Genomic DNA, 20,249 nt, shown 5'->3' with positions numbered 1-20,249 from the left:
ATCTTTTTAACACACTCCTGAATGATCTGACATGAAGTGCGGGCAGCATGGTGATATTTAGTAAACCGGCTTCCTTCTTTATTGATGTATAATGAGGTCAAATGAATCCCCTCGTACGCATGCTTAGATGGCTCCTTGCCTCAAATCCTTTCTGACAGCAAGTAAAACAGCCGGCAAACACAACGCCGGCTCCCAGAGACATGGTGAAGAAGCAGGAGAGAGGAAAAAAAAAAAAGCTCTTTTATACCTTGGCAATTTCCCTCCTGTCTAGTCCTTAATTAGACACTTATTACCCTCTGAACAGTATTGCTCTCCTGCACTAAGCCTCTAATACTGCAAATACTGGATGGTAGAATTAACATTAATGCCAGGTTTATTATCAAATGACAACTCTATTTACAAAAAATAAATAAAGAAAGAAAGGAAAACAGTTTGCTATTTTTTTTTTAATGTCAAACATTCCACGCTTTCATACAATTCTGTTTGAAAAAGCATTTTGCTACATCGGTTGAATGTTGGGGCGATATTTGGTGTCACTCAAAGCAATACACCCTGGTTGAAAAAAGGGATCGCTGGCATCTTAAATTATCAGTGGTGTCAAAACAATTCAGTTCCCTCTCATTGCCAAGCTTCGTCCCCTCGCCCTCAGCCCAGCACCCTCTGCTCCTGGGTGGCCATGTCACCGGCAGCGGCTCGCCGGAGCCCTGCGCCCTTTTACGCATATTAGCTTCTTGCCGCATCTGCCAGCATTCGCAGCCATTCCCATGTGCAGCTGCATACATAGTCGGGGCTGAGCCTTCTCGGGCCTTATTAAAGCCAAGAGAGTGTTTCAGTTCAGGGTCATTGAGAGTGTGCAGCACATAAATATGTTAGGGCAGCACTATCAGCCGGTCAGTTTACTGGGGGTGATCGATGATGGTCCCAGTACACTCGCCCAACAAACATCTTAAGCGGATGCGGTTTTTGCTTAATTGGGAGATTTGCAGCTCAGATTCTTACTTATTTGATGTTGATGATGAAGTCCCAGGAAAGCTGTGAGATTCTTGTAAAACTAAATGTGTATGTGTGCTCTCTTCATTCATACGCTGGTCAGAACTGTTACCTGTCAATTTGACCTGCATAGTTTCCCCCTCCTTATCAGGGAGTATGAACACATGCATACATACACACATGCCCCGAGCTCATTTTTTAATCCTCGCAGCTCACTGTGAAGGCAGGAGGAAGTTCCAATTAAAATTAAAATAAGCTCTTTTAACGGTTTCTTAAATTGACAACTGAACAATGATTTTCGAATTGGTATCTGTCAAAGGTCTCGGAAAATCCTCAGTTGATAAGGCCCAATGCATCCAATTAGTAGCAGAGTAGGGCCTCAGCCGGTAATGATTTCCAGGTCCCTTAAGATGTGGCGCGGACACTTATTGCAAATTACTGACAAAGAGCCCCGCTGTATTGATGAGGAAGAGAACAGCCAAGTCTCCGTGTTCCCATCAGGTGGACGAGCAGCAAGAGGGGCCTGAAGGAGAGCCCGGGTGTCTCTCCCTCTCCCTCCCTCTCTGCAGCCATAATGTGGCCCCTCCGTGTAGCACATATACAGCCCCCCTGCTGACACAGACTCTGAGAGACCGGCCTCTCTTGACGTGAGCCCCAGCTCAGGGAAAATGCTAATGCTAACATGAGGGAGGTGTCAGGAGCGGATCATCAATAATGTCTGCAAGTTTACTGCCCTCTTCTAATTATAGCTCCTATCTCTCAGGGCCGCAGGAGGCTGCAGGGCAGCTCCTTAATTGAGCTGAGGTAGATTTCTTTCCCTATCATATTCACAGCCCCATTGTTTACAGTCCTTGAAACTGATTGAAAGGAATCAGAAGATTCAGGGAGATGCGATTCAGTGCAGAATATATTTGGTATGCGGGAAGAATGAATAAAGGAGGATGATTCTTGCTGGTCAGGTAGGGATTTAGATTTGAAGGCCATGCTATAGCCAGAGGTCATATCATTTATTCTAAGCATCAATGCCTCTGGAATACTGTATGTGCTGTGTTTTGCTTTCTGTGTTATATAGCAGGCTGGTACCAGAGGAGCAAATAAGAGCAGGCTCTATGACGGTCTAGTATCTAGTCCTGTTCACCTCAATTATGGGAGTTAATGAATAGATAATCACATTTTGCATTTAGATTTGCTGCTTGTGTAGTGTTATTGTAGTGCACATTCCCCCCGCAGTCTCTAGGGAGTGCTGCTGCAGGTCCACAAAGCTGCGGGCCGTGTTAAGTCCCCAGATGTTTCCACGGGTCTGAGGCTTCCACATCGCTGTAGGCTCAGTAAAGAAGGTGCTGACCCTGGTGACCTGTGCCTGCTTCCATTGGGTGAGAAAGGGCTGCTCCATACTCTGTGCTTCAGGGTCAAATGGTTTGTAGTTTGTAGTTTCCTCTAGTTAGATGTTTGTTGCAAATGACTGCTGAGAACTGGGAGGGTTCGGGCTGGTAGCAGAGCTGGTACCTCCGGCGGGGAGGGGGTTCGGGCTGTTTTTGACATTTTGCTCAAGGAGATAATTGTGCTTCCATCCTCATGAGTGCTTCTTTTCAATACAGTATGAGCTGGCTGTTGATTGGTGATTAACATTATGTCACTGTTTATCTTCACTTATAAAACATGCAGAACTATTTGGTTTTTGGCACCGGATCTGTATCTGTTCATTGTCTGTGTGCCGTTGTAATCCCCACCAAACTTGTAGCCCTCTGCACGTCCGTGTTCCTTTAAGATGAGAGAGGCTTTGATTTCCCCCATCTTTGTGTCACACTGACTGGCATACTATTTGACAGGTGGAGTTAAAATAGAGAAAATTGTGGATGAAAATTCGTCAGGCTCAATCTCTTGCCCTGGGCTGTAGGCAGCAGAGACAGAAGCCCACTGCTTTGTGTCAAATGTTTATCAAAGGGTCTGATTAAATTGCTGTGTTCAGGGTAACAACCTAATAGAAAAAAACTGAAATCCCTATACCTTGGCAAGCAGTCCTTGTAAAACTGTGAGTGGAATAAAGCAGGGGATATCAAGGTGCGGAGAAGAAACCTCTGACCAGCCAGCTGTAAAGGAGGGTGGAATATCATATGCCCTTTGTTGTCGCACAAAAAGAGACGCAGGCTCTGAGATCTGTTGTTGTTCTCACTTTCCTCTGTCTTCTCAATCATTCTTTTTTCCCTTTATTGCTGGAGGAAATAAACCTGGCCCCTTTTGCTGAGGCCGGCTAGCCTCCCCTGGCCATTCCTCTCTGTTTTGTTTCAAAAGGGCAAGGCTCTCGAGCCTGAGCAGTTTGCCCTGCAGTCCCACGCCAGGGGCGATGCTTGCCTCAGCTGCTTCATCACCGGGGGACTGGGCTAACGTCTCCTGACTGCACTTAGCTGTGTTTCTCTGATACGGTCATATCACATCAGCATGGGCACATGTGACATTGCATCTCCTCCTAACTTTAAGCAGTCCGTTGCCATCCCGGGTCTTTCTGCTTTTATCTTCCCCTTTTTGAGTGATGTTATGATCTGTTGCAGGATTTTCTGGCAGCGCCGCTGCCACACGTTTGTGTCGGATAACAGGGCCTATTACAAGATCTCTCGATCTGGCCAGTTTTCCCCTACAGGAGACATAGAGAGCCAGGCCTCCCCCTCCCAATATTTTTTTTTTTTCTTCCTCACCCTCACATTTGAATTTCTAGATAATGGGCTTTGACTTCTGGCTGCACGTTTATGGGTCTTTTCATGTTATCAGCTTAGCTCATAGCGTGGAGCTGAAGAACACAGACTCCTAGTGACAGGCCAGCCAGTCAGCAAGGCGAGCCTGTCAGGATCTCTCATACACTAATGATTTCCCTTTAGTCTATTTTCTGTCTCATTGGCCGTTTCCTTCAAAAACAAAATTGCTCATTTAAATTCTCATGCCTGGGGCATTTTGGTCTTCAAATATTGTTGGAAAGTGAAAGGATTAGGCAAAATATGCTTTTTTAAAATGTTAATATATTTTCTGGTTCACTTTCTCCTCTGAGGCCAATTAGGGAATTTCTGCTGGCTGCATTAATGTCAAACTGACATCCCCAGCTATAATTACACTGTGCTTGAAACCTAACTTTCACTTGTGGGTAGATGAGTGTGCCTTGCAGTGACACAGAGACTCGCTCTGCCAGCTTTTGATCATTTAATCATTGCTTGCTTTCTTTCACTCTTTCCTCCCTTGCTTGCTGATGATTTCACCTTTTATTCCTTCTGTTGCAAAATGCAGTGTTGTGTTTCATTATTCACTGCCATATTTTGCAGGGTTCATTAGTGACATCATGCCTCCACTTTGCCAGCTCACAATAACATAAGGAGAATGGGATGGTCCCTTCAAGTGCAGATACCATGTGTACATTGTTTACTCGCTTGACTCACGATTTGTATTGTGTTGTTTTTTTTGTGTTTTTTACAGTGCAGGGAGGGAGTGTGCTATCAGGAACCGAAGGATGGGCGAAGCGTAGCACAAATGCACCAGGTCTTTGCCAGTCCTCCATATGCTGTAGTTCTGTGTCAAGACCAGGGAGATTTTTAATGGTGGTTAATGCTTTTACCATGAATATGAATGCCTCCTAAAAGTGCATCTCAAACCGTACGGCAGAGTCCAATTTTTTTGGGCTCCTTTTTTCCTGTCACTTGCTATGGAAACACTGATATTTAACACATTTTAAATATCTCGGAAAAGGTAGATCGACATATTACGAAAGGAGTGTCGAACCAAATATTTTGTCAGAAGAAGAACACGACTATTGATGCTTGACACACTTGTGGGGGATAACAAAATTCAGCATAATTTTAGTTGTAAGTTTAGTTTGCTCAGATAGCTTCACGGTGATTTGTCCACTTCTGTGCAGCCACTTGCACAATCATACACTCAGAATGAGAAAAATTGCAGGATGCATTGAGACTTTGAATGTACAGGAGAGCATATTTTCTTTTAAGTCTGATTAATTTTCCAAGAAAAAAGGGGGAACGCTTCAGGAGTGCAGAATTTCATGTTTTACTGAAATCTTTTAGGTCTTGTGATTATGTTCAGATAGTTACGAGGCATCAACAACCAAATTTGTCTTTGCAGAATATACAATAGTGGTGGGGTTGCCTGTCCAGCTATGCAACTGTAGCTAAACTTCAGGGCATCAAATTTTGCCCCGAGAGCAGACTCAGCCCTCCCCCGTTTAGCCTCCAACAGCTTGACAATTGTGTTGCCAATCAACTTAATGACCCAGTGATTGTTTGGAATTTCCATTACCCCGTGTTGGACACCATCAATCTGTTACAGTATGTGCTGATTCTGGCTCTGGGGAGAAAAGAAAAAAAAAAAAATCACACGGCACTGACAAAGTGCACACAACCTTTCACGGCTATTCGTAATGTCCATCGGCCACCCCCTCCCCACCCCAACCCCTCCCTCCTCCGTCTTTTCTCCTCGCCTCACTCTGTTTGCATTGTTTTACCCTTTTGCTTGGACTTCAGGTAATAGGAAATGGCACCGACCCCTCCTGATCCCCCCGATTACCTTTGTGAAGCGTGAATGTGGTATGGAATCACACATCAGGAGACGAGTTGTAATTATTTTTGCGATGCCATCAGCATGGATCAATCACTCAGGGAGGCTGCTTGTGGAACGCCGCTCGCAGCCATGGATGGAGCCAGCAGCGACCCTCTTTGACTGACAGCTTTGGTAATTAAGTGATTGTATAGACCCCTCCGACTGTTATAACAACCTTGTCAGGGCCAGTCTGCGTTTGGAACACACTCAAATCAATGTGTTCTCCATTCCCTGAGCGTTTCTGATCATGTATCTAAGAGAGAAAGAGGAGAAAACAGAATCCTATGCATTGACATTGCTTTCCTCGATTATTTGTCATGGCAGCATTAAAAAAAAAAAAAAAAACACTTACAATGGTGCATGATTTTTGGGATAGTTTATTCTCATAACAGACCAGGAATAACCCTTGATGAATAAAAGTTGATTTACTCTCCCTCCTGTTTTATCATATTTTGAATCGTATGGCAGAGAATAATATTAACCTGCACTTCAAATTGAACTTGAATGTCACATGTTTCATTACTGCACGAGTCGAAATGACGTTTAGAGGTTGGAATAATATACAATACGTCCATCCTAAATGTCAGATCGCTCTCATGCTGCAACCTTTAATTCCAAAGCTCCTGGGATGTAATTTTGCGTTGAAACTTGATTCCCATCATCACACCATCTTAGCCTTTTTCCATCACACTGAAATGAAAAATGTTATCCGTTTGCCAGAGGAGAAGCGGGTTGTCCTGCATCCGTAATCTGATCACTAATATACTTGTAATAGACAGTAATTGATGTGAATGCCCCCCCCAACGATCACAACGCCCGCCACACTGATGGTGCAACAAGCTTATATGCTATAAAAGCTTCATAAGCCTGATGTGATATTAATAACTTACCGACTTAAAGGTTTATTAGTGTATTTTTTGACAGTTGTAACTTCTGTGAAGTGTGTATAAACAGATAGGATGACTGACAATATAACACATTTGTAATCATATAAAATATGTCTTCATATGCCTTTATTCATATATGTGATTATGAAGTATGTATCCATTACATTTAGTTATTATATTATCACAGTAATTACATCTACTTATTTTGTTTATTATATGAGAATGTGTTTATTTATAATTGAACTGAGCTCCATCTGCTGATGAAGGCCATTAAATGCTGCTGAAAGCCCCCAAAGAAATCCATTAGGTGGGCCCATGAGCTTAGAATTCATGTCAAACTACTCTTTGAAGTCGAGAATGAACCTTCAAGCTCAGCAGTTTGAAACGTGCCTATGACGGGTTTCTTAATATAAATGGTTATAAAATGCTTTATAACACGTCTAATGTGTGTATATTTGTTAAGTATGATTACAGCTATGTTAAATTGGGTCATCAATCATTCATTAACTGTTTATACAGAAGTAAAAGATGCTTCATAGAAGTTAAAATTCCAGCCAGTTACATTAATAAACACAAAAAATAAATCCGATAGCAACTACATTATAATGTTTTATGAACATTTATTAAGTGTTTATATGCTGCTTATAGATGCTAAAAATGGGAGTTAAAGTGTTAACAAAACTTCAAAGGATTCTTGATGAATTAAATTATAGTTAAACTTTGGAACGGCAGCTACTGTGTAAAAATATTTGATGTGATAACTTTTTGGAGGTAGATAGTTTTTAAATTTGTGGTAGCTGTGTTATGGATTTTTATTGTTATATTTCACAATATATCCAACAGATCAAGCCCAAAGGCTCCATCAAAACAGAGAGAGTTAAGACATAAGCTGAATTACTTGTCAGTTGGTGTCAAGTTATTTACAAGATATATAAGATATTATAATAAGATATAAGATATATGTATCTTATATATATAAGATAAGATTTTGGTTGGATATTATCAGAGGTCTGAGTTGAGCAAAGTCTTAACTTAGTTATACAAACACTAAGTGGTTTGCAAGTAAAATTCAATGTTAGAGGTTATTTTCTTAGCTGTTGTACCAATCAGTTCCAAACCTGCCATATTACAGCAATGTATAGGCAACCAAACTAGAAAAACAAAGGAGCATGGAATGTATGGGTTCACAGTCATGACATGTTCTCAGTCATGTAGATTAAAAAAAAAAAAAAAGTCACTCATCTAGTGTTTTGCATTTTGACCTTTGACTTATTTGGATGAATAAATGGTTTGGAAAGCTGTGGAAATGACACCTAATAAGTGCAAACATCTAAATTAGTTGACTGGGTTACATTCAGACACGAAACCTCTATGAACACATTTTCAGTGTGACTAAAGAGAACTGATGTTCTGTCTTAGGCCTGAAATGTTGCATCTGTTCAGAACATCTAAAGGAAAGATCTTTTTTTTTTTTTTCAAGTGTCGTCACTTATAAAAGATGCCTTTGGAAAATGTTATTTCAGGACATGGTCAGAGACCACTTAGTGCTCATCAGAAGCCCTTTTGATTTAAACTGTAATTCTCTGGAGCGGCGTGCCCCCGCCGATGGCAACCAAGATGTTTAAATTCTTTCTGAACCTCTTTTTCAATTGTTGGAAGATCACTGGAGCTGTTGGACGTACTGTGGCCCACGCAGGTGCCTCTCCTGTTCTCACCTGTTCTCCTCCAAACCCCACGTTTTCTGTGGGCTTATCATGACCCCTCGGGAATGTCACAGACAGACACACACACACACACACACACACACACACACAAAGACTAAGTGTGTGATATTTGCTGGAGCCAGATACTTCAAAACACATAAGACGTCCGTGTGCCCAGGTGTTAAAATGGTCTTGATGTCTGGGAAGATATTCCACGAGAGGTTCATTTTCCCTTTTTTTTTTGTTTTTTTCTTTACCAGAAGTAAGTCATCCTTGCAACAGAGCGATCCGCACCAGCATGGTTCTAGGATTTTAGAGGATTTGATTTTTGGGATTGCGAAGGATCCAGCAAGCTGTACATTTGAGGGAAGTGGGCTGCTGGAGGTTTTGACAGCCACAGCCAGTCCCCCTAAATCCTGCATGGGCAAATAAAACATTTAGTCTGTTTAGCCTTTAATAAATGCTTTTCTTCCACTCTACCTATCGACCACCACACAGAAGTGACATCAAGGTGATATGGGTTTGATTAGTCAGAGGGATCTTCTGACTTTTAAGTAACTAGAGGTCATACATACCGTTAGTCAGCTTGTCCTCTTGCAGCTTCTAATCGATCTCTCTCCCGGACCATCTGTCCAGGACAGCAACGCTCGGGCGAGATGGTCAGTAACACTTTACACCCCACTCTTCACGTGCCACTGCTTATGGCCATTTTCACATTATAGCAGTTTGAGCTGATAAACCCACTGCTTGACCAGATCAGTCAGATTTGGCTGACTTGTTTTAGTTTAATTTTTTAAAAACGCAAACATTCGGTTGCAAGTTGTTTTTAAAAAAGAACATTTTTTTTTTTATCGCTTAACCACGATCATCGTGCAGTTTCAGTCTTTAGTATTTACTCAACCTGTCCGTCTTAGATCACGTGACTGGGATTCTCGCTTTAGTGTCAGACGTTCTGTTATAAGCGAAAAGCGGGAAAGATTGCGATGGACGTCACGAGTTCCAAGTTCGTCTCTCTTGCTGTGTCACGATAAGACGTGACGGGTCCTACAGAAAAACGCAATTGTATCAAAGTGTTTTTGACGAAAAGCTGATACTTTAAAATTATTTTTAATTTTATGCAAATAACTAAAAAAAAAACAAAAAAAAAAAGGCCTGTTACAGTTATCAGCGCAAACCCGCCGTTAATGGCCTCGCGTCTGCCCTGATTGGATCCTGCGCTTGGTGACGCGGGCAACGGCGGAATTTAAAAAGTGAGACCTCTTAGCCTGCGATCGTCGCGAGGCAGTGAACGTACCACGCTCTCATTTGCGCCGAGAACCTACTTTGCCCCTTCACGCCGCCCTTTTTTTCTAAAAACTTGGGCGAAAGAAAGAAAAGAAAAGAAAAAAACAAAAACAAAAAAGCCCTCCTCCGTCGCTCTCCGCGCACCTCCGGCTCGTCCGGCGTCTTCCCCGCGGCGACGGGCGGTCTAAATGCGGGGTGTCTCCCTGTAAACGCTGCGGCTGCGCAGCCCAGAGGTCGCCGGCGGTGAAGTGACAGCTCACACGCAAAGCCGCCGGAGAATCGATACGGTGCCAGCCACTGTTACGCGGCCCCATCATCGACCATCAGCAGAGGCCAATAAGACGATACCCTAACTGGTAGCATTCAATTTGCTCCCGCGGCGCCTTAAACCTAATAACGCGATTGATCGCTCCTGCTTTCAGTTGATGAACAGCCCGAGTGGCTCTCCGCACATTGACTGACGTGTTTAAGCATCGCTTTGATCGGATCGGGGCGATTTGTAGGGAACGAGGTTTAGAAAAAGGCCTGATTACAGGCTGCATGTGGACGGGATATGCTAATTGCCTCTCCACCCCGGAGACCATGTCTTTTACATTTGTGGGCACGCTGCTGTCACGATCTTCTCTCTGTCACTGTCTCTCTGTTTTGTCGACGTATGAGTCGGTTGAAGACCACCGGACGTCCGTACTAATTCAAGACCCAGTTCTCCGGCTGGGGTGCGAGGGGATCCGCGTCGCAAGGGGCGACCCGAGGCCTCGGTCTGCTCATGAACTTCAAACTCCTGCAGACTCCGGCCTCGCTTTGTCGCCGCCTGGTGCTCAGACGCGTCCACCACAGACTGACGCTGTTAGATAAACCAGAGCTCACTTCACTGCCACGCTTCATTTCGAAACATTTCATTAAAGAGAATCATTTCATTTACTGTGTTTAATGCCTGATTAAAACACAAACAAAAACAGGAATAATTAAATGAAACTGTTCCCTAAAATTACTATAAAAATAATTTCTTAGAGAATTGACTCATAAATCTGCTGTAAGGAAAAAAACAAAACAAAACAATGACCAGTAAATATTTGAGCACATGTGAGTAGTGAAAATATTAAAACTGTTAATGAGAGTTTTTTAGAGTTTGATTTTTAAAAAAACAAAAACAAAACATTTGACTTATTTCTAAAAGTTCAACGTTTTCATTTTCTGGTGCAGCGATGTGAGAGTGTAGAGAAGTGGGAAACTCGACGAAAATGAAATTAAAAACCAGACAAGTTATTTTGTAATAAAGTGAAACGGGCCTAGTTTTTTTTCCCCCCTCTAATACTTAAAATCCATTTCTTGAGAATGTGTTGCATACAGAGACCAATAGAATAGAAAGAAATACACGATAAATAAAACGCTTATTAACTGATAAAGTCCTTGGATAATTGCAATTTTTAAAAAAATGAACAATTAAATCAAGAACAAACCTACAAATCCGGGTTCCTGACCAGCGGGAAGAAATGCATGAAATCTTCATCCCAGTCACATCAATAATCATCATCAGCCCCATCTTCCTTATCAACCTGCTGGAGAAGAAGAAAAAGAAGATAGAAGATAGTAATAACAGCAAAAACCCCGCTCGATGATTCATCCCCAAATTCCGCTTCAAAAAAAAAAAAAAAAAGTGCGGAGGCTGTGGAGAAAGAAAAATCCATCTGAAAAAAGTAACACACGTCCGATTAAAAGAAAAGAAAAGAAAAGGAAAAGTGGGACGCGAGCATACATTCAACCTTTCTATGAGAAGTGGCGTTTCCCATGAACAGGCATCGTCCAGAGAGTCTGCTCATACAGAACTGCAGCCTCTCTGCAGACACCGTCAGCCGCACGCCCCGCACATTTCCCCTCCATATCCCTCGAATCCGCGTCGGGGGGGGGGGGGGGGAGTGCTGAATTTCTACTGCCTTTGAACGCTCATTAGCACCTCATAATTACTTTACTAATTAGGATGACATGGTTATTAACAAGACGCGCCGTCATGACAGCCGCCGCCACTCCGCCCCGTTCCTTAAATATGTCGACCTTGCAGCTCTCAGATTGTATCCGTAACGATTGATGCCATCCGTGACACCGCAGCCCGGCTACCGGGGCGGCGATCATGGCCTGATTTTCGGCTTTTTTTCTTTCCTTTTCTCCCCCCCCCCCCCTCCCCTGAAATGGTTTCTCAATTCGAAGTCAGGTGCGAAATTTGACAAAGTTAAAACGCAGCAACAGTTGAGCCCCTCAAAACTATTACGCACAGTTTATAGGTTTTCAAAAGTTCCCCGAGATCGACTGTGGACAAATAAATAAACCTCAGTGACATCTGGGAAGAAAGCAGAACCTTTATAATTTATCCTGCCGTAATGCCGGAACCGCTGAACTGCCACTGCCCCTTTCTTGCCTTTTAGTTGGACTTTATCAAATCATTTAGAGCCCTGAAATGTTTTTTTTTCTTCTTTTTTATTTAACACTTCCTCAGTCTTTCCTGCCGCAGCTAAGATGTTCCACATAAAATGTTTCCAGCATAGCCGTAAAGCACATGCATGTTTTGTTTTGGTTTTTTTTTTTTGGGTTTTTTTTCCTCCCTTTTTTTTTTTTTTTTTTAAAGAGCTGTACTGGAATTAAACTCAACCCAGTGGCTGGCTTGAACTGTCTAGATAAAGAAACAACTCACCGATTGGTGAGGCGCCGGAGCCGGTCACGACGTAAGCCAATGGCGGCGGAGGAAGGTGTGTGTGTGTGTGTGTGTTGGGGGGGGGGGGGAGGGAAAAGGCGTCGAGTGTTTATTATGAAGGAGAAAATATTAATTCCCCCCTCGCCGTGGGCCGTGACGTCAGTATAGGAAGTCATTGTAGAGCAACACCGGAGCGATTAGCAGCAAAAAGGGGGAGCCTGATGTCGAGGAGTCAGCCCTATGTATATCTCTCTATACGCCTCAACTTTTACCACAAAGTTCAATATCCAAACAGAACAGGGGACGTGGACTACGCAGACCCACACTTTGCTTTTCCGCATTTTCACCGAATGTCACATCTTGGACCATAGGCTGACTGAGCCGCTCGGAAACGTGGATTTTCTTTCTCTCCTGGGTTTTATCCGTCAACTCTTTCCCTTTTTGAATTCTTCGCCGCCCCGAGTTCATTTCGCTGACTTTCTTCCGATTTGCACCGGAGGAGAAGCATCTCGCTGTTGTTATGAAGACTTCTGCACTGCTTTCTTAATATGGAAGGATCCAGCGGGTCGAGTTTTGGGATAGACACTATTTTATCCAGCGCCTCTAACTCTGGCAACCCCGTGCTAATGAACGGAGATTTTCGGCTCGGCGACAGCAGGACAGCGGATTTCAGGAGTCAGGCGACCCCTTCGCCATGCTCGGAGATAGACACTGTGGGAACAGCCCCCTCGTCCCCCATCTCGGTCACCATGGAGCACGCCGCCGATGCGCATCTGGTCCAGGACAGCCTTCAGCATCACCACCATCACCACAACCAGCCGCAGAGTTTGCCGCTGTCGCCTCAGCAGCAGCAGCCGCTCGCCGGGGCCGGCTGCGCCCCGAGGACTGCCACCTCCTCGTTTCTAATCAAAGACATTTTGGGCGACAGTAAACCGCTGGCAGCCTGCGCACCTTACAGCACCAGTGTATCCTCACCCCACCACACGCCAAAACCAGAAAGTGCCACGGCCGCGGACGGCTTCAGGCCCAAGTTGGAGCAAGACGAGAGCAGAAGCAAGTTGGACAAAAGAGACGACATTCAGAGCGAAATGAAATGCAACGGTAAGAGCGAGAAATTATTGTTCATCTCAGAGAGAGACGCCATTGAGGCAGGTCGCTGTGTGTGTGTGTGTGTGTTTGGTTCACTAAAAATGGGAGTCTGGCAAATGCAGCCGAGCTGAGGTGTGATAGGCCACAGAGAAGCTCCAGTGTAGCCAGCAAGAAACAAATATAGACCGGGGATGCACCCAACACAGTGTAATGAACCGCCACCTCAAAATATTAATGGTGACAATAATAATAGTAATACTACAGTTTTACAGGCTGATTCTTTGTCTGGGTTTCAGCTTCCTTTATTAGCCTAATAGATGTGAAAACAGATGTAAGCCTGGTGATTTTCCCCGCGCGCGGGGCCTCCCTAGTGGGTCAATTAGAGAGATTATTGTTCTTCCTAGAGGGGGGATCACGGCGCACTGAAAAACAGCTACAAATAGAGATGGATTGACATATTGATTTCTCGTTTTCTGAGGGAAAAGAAGCCAAAAAAAAAAAAAAAAAACACAAAAAAAACTTCAGGTGACAAATTTCGTTCACTGCTCTCGCTTTGCCTCTCTGCCACACGCGTATGTGTGTGTGTGTGTGTGTGTGTGTGTGTGCATCACTTTGAGCAAGTATTTGAGCAAGTTGGTGAGAGTTTGACTGGAAGCATGGAGACGGCTCAGCGTGGGTATGATTTCCTAGTTTTCTATGGGCTCAGTATTGAGAGGAAGACTGAATGAAATGTTTGGACAGCGAGAGAGAAATCATTCCCAAGTAGGCCCAGTCGGCCATGTCCATCCAACCAGACTAACGACCTCCCGCCTTCTTCTGTGTCCAGGGACTAAGGAGGAGGGCGACCGGGAAATCTCCAGCAGCAGAGACAGTCCGCCGGTGCGCACGAAAAAACCCCGCAAAGCACGGACGGCCTTTACCGACCACCAGCTGAACCAGCTGGAGAGGAGCTTCGAGCGACAGAAATACCTCAGCGTGCAGGACCGCATGGACCTGGCCGCGGCTCTCAACCTGACAGACACGCAAGTCAAGACCTGGTACCAAAACAGACGGTAGGCAGCCATGGTCCTCGTTATAGCCGCAGACACGACAGACACGGACAGGAGCGAGTGCCGGTCCAGCTGGTGCAACAGCACCCCCCCCCCAAACAAAACCATAAAAACCCGAAAAAACAAAAACAAACAGAACCCGTTTGAAAAAACCAGGCGGAACCACGCGGGGATATTTCATCATTTTAGAAATGATTTTAAACGCGTTATGGGAATTTTTCACATGACCCCCCCCCCCCCCACACACACACACACACACACTTCACCATACGTCGGGAATTTTATGTATTTATTTTTTCCCAGCCTTCCTAATTCCCATTCCCCATGTTTGACAGGCCTGCACGTTGGCTGTACTGTCCTGCTACTTAACACCTCGGACCCGTGCGAACCCGAGTGGGTACGTGCGTGGAGGAAACACAGGACAAACTTTTGATTCTATTTTTTTTTTTTTTTCTCTTGCGGTCGCAGAGGGTCCGACGATTCCTCAGCATTTGTAGTTTGAGAAAACAAAAATACCCCCCCCCCCTCAATTTGATTTGCTGAATATTTGTATACACCTTTGATGCGGACGTTAGGTCAAATTCATAATAAACTCCTGTGTCACGTCATGACGTATTTTGCAGGAGAAAAAAAACTGAAATTACAATTTTTCTCTGAAAATGTCCTTTTTTTGTCAACTGGTTTTTGCTTGCTTGTGCGTTTTCTGTCGCTTTTGGTTACAGCTTTATTAAGACATATTGCGTGCGTTATATTTCCCTATTTAAACAGGTAGTTAAGTAATGCATATATTTCATATATTTCTCCCTTTTTATTTCTTTCATTTTATTTTTTTTCTCTTTGTTGCAGCATGTTACAAATGTCCTTTTAGTTTAAAATCCTCCGCAGACCCTCTACATTACCTGTAGGATAACTTTTCCATTTCACCCGCGGCTCTTCCAAATAAAGGTTGATCTGGATGCTTTATCATAGAGCGCACACATTAGCAATTTCAGCGGGTCTTTTTTTCACAGGCGTGGGATTAAGGAGCTTGAGATGGGTTTGGACCCAAGCACATCATGAAGGAGGCCCCAGACTCGTGTCCCGATATTTCCTTTTTTTGCCTAATTAAACCTTAACCATAAATTCCTGCCTGCAATAATCAGGCCTCTGCATAGCAATTAAAGGGGCGTTTGGGGAGTTGGTGAGAGAAAGGCGTGATTAAATAATTCATCAGTTGTATTTTGATCTGATTTGCAGGACGAAGTGGAAGAGGCAAACGGCGGTCGGATTAGAGCTCCTGGCTGAAGCAGGAAACTACTCGGCCTTACAGCGAATGTTCCCGTCGCCCTATTTCTACCACCCGAGCCTGCTGGGCACCGTGGACAGCACGACGGCGGCCGCGGCGGCCGCGGCCATGTACAGCAGTATGTACCGGACTCCTTCCGCGCCGCATCCCGGCCTCCAGAGACCCCTTGTCCCGAGGGTGCTCATTCACGGCCTTGGGCCGGGGGGGCAACCGGCACTAAACCCCCTGTCGAACCCCATGCCGGGCACACCGCATCCGCGATAAGACACGAAATGAGACGAGAAAAGACGATGGCCAGAAAGCTGGTTGAGCACGTGATGTGAGTAACTGCATCGGAACCACATTGCAGGACTTTTTCTCCCCCCCCCCCCCCAAAAAGACACATTTAAAGACATTTTACAGAAGTAAAGGAGGTATTTAATATAGGCCCAGATAGCCTAAGCCCAGTCCTAAAGACTCTCTGTCCGGGCCGAGACAGACCACAAGGACTGCTCATGTCTGATTGTTTGTTTGTTTGTCTTTTGTACAAATACACTTACATTAGCAAATAAACTTATAAAGTTTATTAGATGGAGAAGAACGGAATGAATAAAGAAGTAATGATACTAATTGAATTGTAGATGCTTCTATTGAAACCTGAGTCCAAATTTCCTTTTTTTTTTTTTTTTTTTTCATGCCAACTTCATGCAGCAGGAGGAAGATTCAAAAATCTAGAAGCTATTTTTAACCAAATAATTAATTTATGAATGACATATTATGGATTATAAACTGGGTATTGGCTCAGCACGTTCATCGAAATAGTGCTATAGCAATTAAATCATTTTTTTTCCAAATTATAAAAACTGTCGACATTTATTCAGTGGCTTTTAATTTAGTAAGAGAATTTCTATACAAAAAAAAATGTGCTGCATATATTATTTTTTGACCTACCATGATTTTAGTCATAGTGTCACATCGCCCTCTTTTCGACTGACATAATTTTTTATGACATATGTGGATCAACGTAAATAATTTGTTATAGGAGCATATGGTCGTTGCTCTTTAAACTAAAGGGTTTTTTTTTTTTAAATTTAGTTTCAAGCTAGTGATCAGCGACCGGAGGTCAGTTTCCACGCCTTTATATTTATGTTTACCAGCACATATACATATGGATGCGCAGCAGCTGATTGGTGGTGGGATGAATGGTTTTGATGAGTCGGGTATAGTGGGAATGTGGCCTTGGCTTGGCAGCTGTTCCCTGGGAGCGGAGCAGACAATAAGGCTGGATTTCTCAGCGTGAGCGATCAGGCGCAGGATCAGGAGAAGAAGCCTGCGAGAAAGACAAAAAAAAAAAAAAAAGAAAGAAAAACGGCTGATAATCTGCTCATTGTCAATAACCAATAGCTGTCAGTGAACTTGTTTTAGGAAGTTTTGAGGGAAAAGAATCCCCTGCGATAATAGTGCATTTATGGTCTTTTTCAGTGTCATTTGAATTCTTGCATCATTTTGCATTTTGCAGCATCCTGCCTCAGCACCGCTCCAAAAATCCATTTTTTTTTTTTTTTAAATCTTTTTTATTTTTCTGAGTTTGTGCAGCGGGCTAAATTGGGATTTCCCTGTGATCCTACGCGTTTTCCCGCACGCCTCTGTGCTGCGGCAGGATGCTGGTCCAGGAGCAAAACCGAACAAACACAGCGCGGGAGTGAAATGAAAATGTTATCAAAATACTTAGATTTGATTCAACCTCCTATAAGCGCGCACCCGGGGGAGGCGCTTGGTGTGAATTAGCGCCTCGGGGCTCGTTTGTTTGGGTTTCTTTTCTTTGAACCCATTTCTTATTACAGTGAGCTAAATTGACCTTTGCTGGTTTATAAAAATGGGGAATGCTTTCAAACCTTCAGCTGCCTCTGCATATTTGATCACGCCTGTTCAATTTTTGTGTAGACATCGAACTCTGCAGATTTCACGCGCAATTGTTTTTTGTTTTTTTTTTTGCCTTGTTTGTTATGTTCATATTTTCATTCTGGTCATATTAGAGAAAGACACAGCACTGCTGCATTTTAATGCCGGTTCCTGCTTTTTTTTTTTTTTTTTTTTTTTTTTTAAGAGTCTTCTAAGCGAAGCGGCCACGTGCACACGCACAAGCCCGCAGACAGCCGAAGACATATGACAAGCCGTGCCACTTTGCCGGTGGAAGCAGTAAACACAGGCTTAAGTTTAGCTGCTTCTTAATACTTTGAACACATGTTAATGTAGCCCGTTTAAGCCGCCTGCTTGTCACTCACCGCATGGACACTTCTCTCAGTCGTTTAGCGCAACACAGCCCCACTGCTTTCACTTTCCGCAGCTTGCGTTTCGCTCCACGGGCCGAGCCTTTAATGGACATACAGACCCTTTAAATGCTTTTTTTTTTTTAACCCCACCCCATTGAACCAAATTGCCAAGACAGCGCCGGAATGATTATTGGCTCGGGTGTCCACAGCACAATTACGGCGCGCTCCTCGTACAGTGCGCTTCAGAGTAACTACACTAAATACAATATCTGTCCTCATGAAATCTCGGGGTTTTTATAGATAATGGGGCGAAAGCGCGTCAGGATGCGGAGGACGCGCTTTGAGGACAGATCGCTCCCTTCGTGGCCTTGTAAGCAACGGGAGATGACTGCGAAGACGGCACCGGCCTATATGGCCAGTGTTGGAAAATATTAGCCTACCGTATTGACCCTACAGCGTCTTCCCATTGCAGCAGCATAGTGCCGACGCATGTTGTTCATATGCATGACTTCTACAGCATTATTTATTTATCGCACTCTGCGGGTGGGAGGGTTGGGGGTTTCGACGGTTGCGCGGGCTGTTCCAATTCATTAATAATAGCCTCAGCCGCACAGCGGCACTGAATTAATAGGCTGCTACCATCTCACACTACCTGCTAATTTCGGGCGTCGCTATGGTCCGACTGTTGCGTTATTTTCTCAGCACATCCGCAAAGTTGTAGCACAAACAAAGCAGCTGAAATCTCTCGGTCAGTTCATACTGGGCCACGGCGAGTCTGGGCTAAACTGGCACCATGAGGCTGACTGGCGTGACTTGCATCTGTTAGGGACTCAGTCAATGGCAGTATGAATGTGAAATTATTATTATTATGATTATTATTTTTATTAATATTAGGCTTTTTAATTCTTTTTTCTGTGGATTTTTAAAGACGTCAAAAGTCCAAATGGGATAATATTTTCTCACCAATATAATATCAACACAATTTCTGAAAAAAAACAAACAAAAACAAAACAACCCTGTGTAATATGTAGAAAATGAAAAATGATATTATTATTATCCGGACTACAGCTATCTGTGAATTCGCTGCTGAGGCCAAACGCACTTTTGGTGAAGATGAGCAATTCTTGTGAAAACACAGTCACTGGCGGAATAAAGGGCAGCAGACTTGAATAAAGAGGATTAGGCCTTTCTTTTACATGGCGCATTTTATCCAGAACAGATGGGCTTTAGAGAGTCGTTTTCTCCTTCTTCTTGCCTCAAGGAACCTTGTTAGGCACTTTAATTGCCACTTTTTCCAACTGATGTAATGGTGGGATATCTTTTTCATTACAATAATGAGGTAACACTTGCTCTCCTTGGCCTCTCATTATCACATCTCCTACATCTCTCACTAAACACAAATTTAACCCCACCCCCGTCCCCAAAAAATCTTCGCGCTAACTTCTCCCATGCATCTTGTGCGCCGCTCTCAACAGCTGCTGTCTCCCGTTCCCAGGCCTGCCCGCGCGTTGGACGCGCGTTGCAGCAGTCCTTTCCCCCTCGGAGCCCGCAGGAGAATTCCGGGCTCTGCATAACAAGGCTCTGACCAGCCGTGTCCATTCGCCGGATCGCGTTTTGAAATTGTACATTATAGCTCCTATTGGAAATTTACGCGCCGCCAATACGCCTGCGTGCGTCAAGTTAGCGCAGACTGATCTCAGTCCAAAACACATAAAAGCCAACCTACAAGAAACTAGAGTTAGATGGTCAGTTAGATGGTCGGCCTTGATTTTTTTTTTTCTCAGTGGGCTCTTCTTTAACTATTTTTCCAGTCATCAGCACTCTTTGGAGGAAAAAAAAAAAAACTCTGAGGGTGTACTTCCAATTTTCCAATTTTCAAACCCTAAATATACACTAGCTGCAAGATGATGCAAATAGGTGCAGCCTGCCCCACATATCTAAAATATCATGGTTGGAAATAAATACACTACACAGTGTTTCCGTGTCAGCCAACAGCGTGGACATCTTCGGATACAATCTCTTCTAAAAAAAAAAAGCAAAGTCTTTTAGCATTAATTAGCATTTATTTTAGTATTAATGTAGATGCTAAAACATTTACAGGTGTGATGCAATATTACACTTGCTCATAGAGGCATTATGGGTCATAAAAGGCTGATTTTTTTAGTTATAACCTAAATGAACATTACACACATTTTACCGTTTATATGGTATTTATTTCTAAAGTTATTAAAACGAAACCTGCTAGGGCTCATTTAAAGACTCCCCTTATCATTCCTAACAACATCTAAGCAGATACTCTGATAAATTAGCACAAAAATGAGTTTTACTTTGAGACCTCTTATTCACAACTAATACACGTCAAAGCGACTTAAATTTCCTTTTCCATTTATTGTATCACGAATATTATCATCATATGTTAACTATGGCATGT

At 43.6% G+C, this 20,249-nt stretch overlaps 1 protein-coding gene and 1 long non-coding RNA gene across 2 annotated transcripts in view; both read left to right on the top strand.

Moving 5' to 3' along the window:
- Positions 1-5,858, top strand: part of LOC120791210 — a 47,345-nt gene extending 41,487 nt beyond the window's left edge. The window contains exon 3 of the long non-coding RNA XR_005707613.1: positions 5,508-5,858. This is a non-coding gene — a long non-coding RNA (uncharacterized LOC120791210). The remainder of the gene's footprint in view (positions 1-5,507) is intronic.
- Positions 5,859-12,691: 6,833 nt separating this feature from the next.
- barhl2 (BarH-like homeobox 2) lies at positions 12,692-15,830 on the top strand. The gene is made up of 3 exons (XM_040129469.1): positions 12,692-13,244; positions 14,059-14,284; positions 15,518-15,830. The coding sequence occupies exons 1-3, from the start codon at positions 12,692-12,694 to the stop codon at positions 15,828-15,830; spliced, it is 1,092 nt and encodes a 363-aa protein (XP_039985403.1).
- The last annotated feature ends 4,419 nt before the right edge of the window (positions 15,831-20,249 follow it).

Source organism: Xiphias gladius, chromosome 6, assembly GCF_016859285.1.
Source record: "Xiphias gladius isolate SHS-SW01 ecotype Sanya breed wild chromosome 6, ASM1685928v1, whole genome shotgun sequence".
NCBI classification, from domain to species: domain Eukaryota; kingdom Metazoa; phylum Chordata; class Actinopteri; order Istiophoriformes; family Xiphiidae; genus Xiphias; species Xiphias gladius.
The sequence above is the reverse complement of the archived record's forward strand: the minus strand, read 5'-3'. Positions and strand labels throughout refer to the sequence as shown.

Excerpts from the sequence above, each read along its gene's own strand:
- barhl2 (XM_040129469.1), top strand. The coding sequence starts at position 12,692 with ATGGAAGGATCCAGCGGGTCGAGTTTTGGGATAGACACTATTTTATCC. Across the intron at positions 13,245-14,058 it reads GAGCGAAATGAAATGCAACG|GGACTAAGGAGGAGGGCGAC; the intron begins GTAAGAGCGAGA and ends TTCTGTGTCCAG. Across the intron at positions 14,285-15,517 it reads ACCTGGTACCAAAACAGACG|GACGAAGTGGAAGAGGCAAA; the intron begins GTAGGCAGCCAT and ends TCTGATTTGCAG.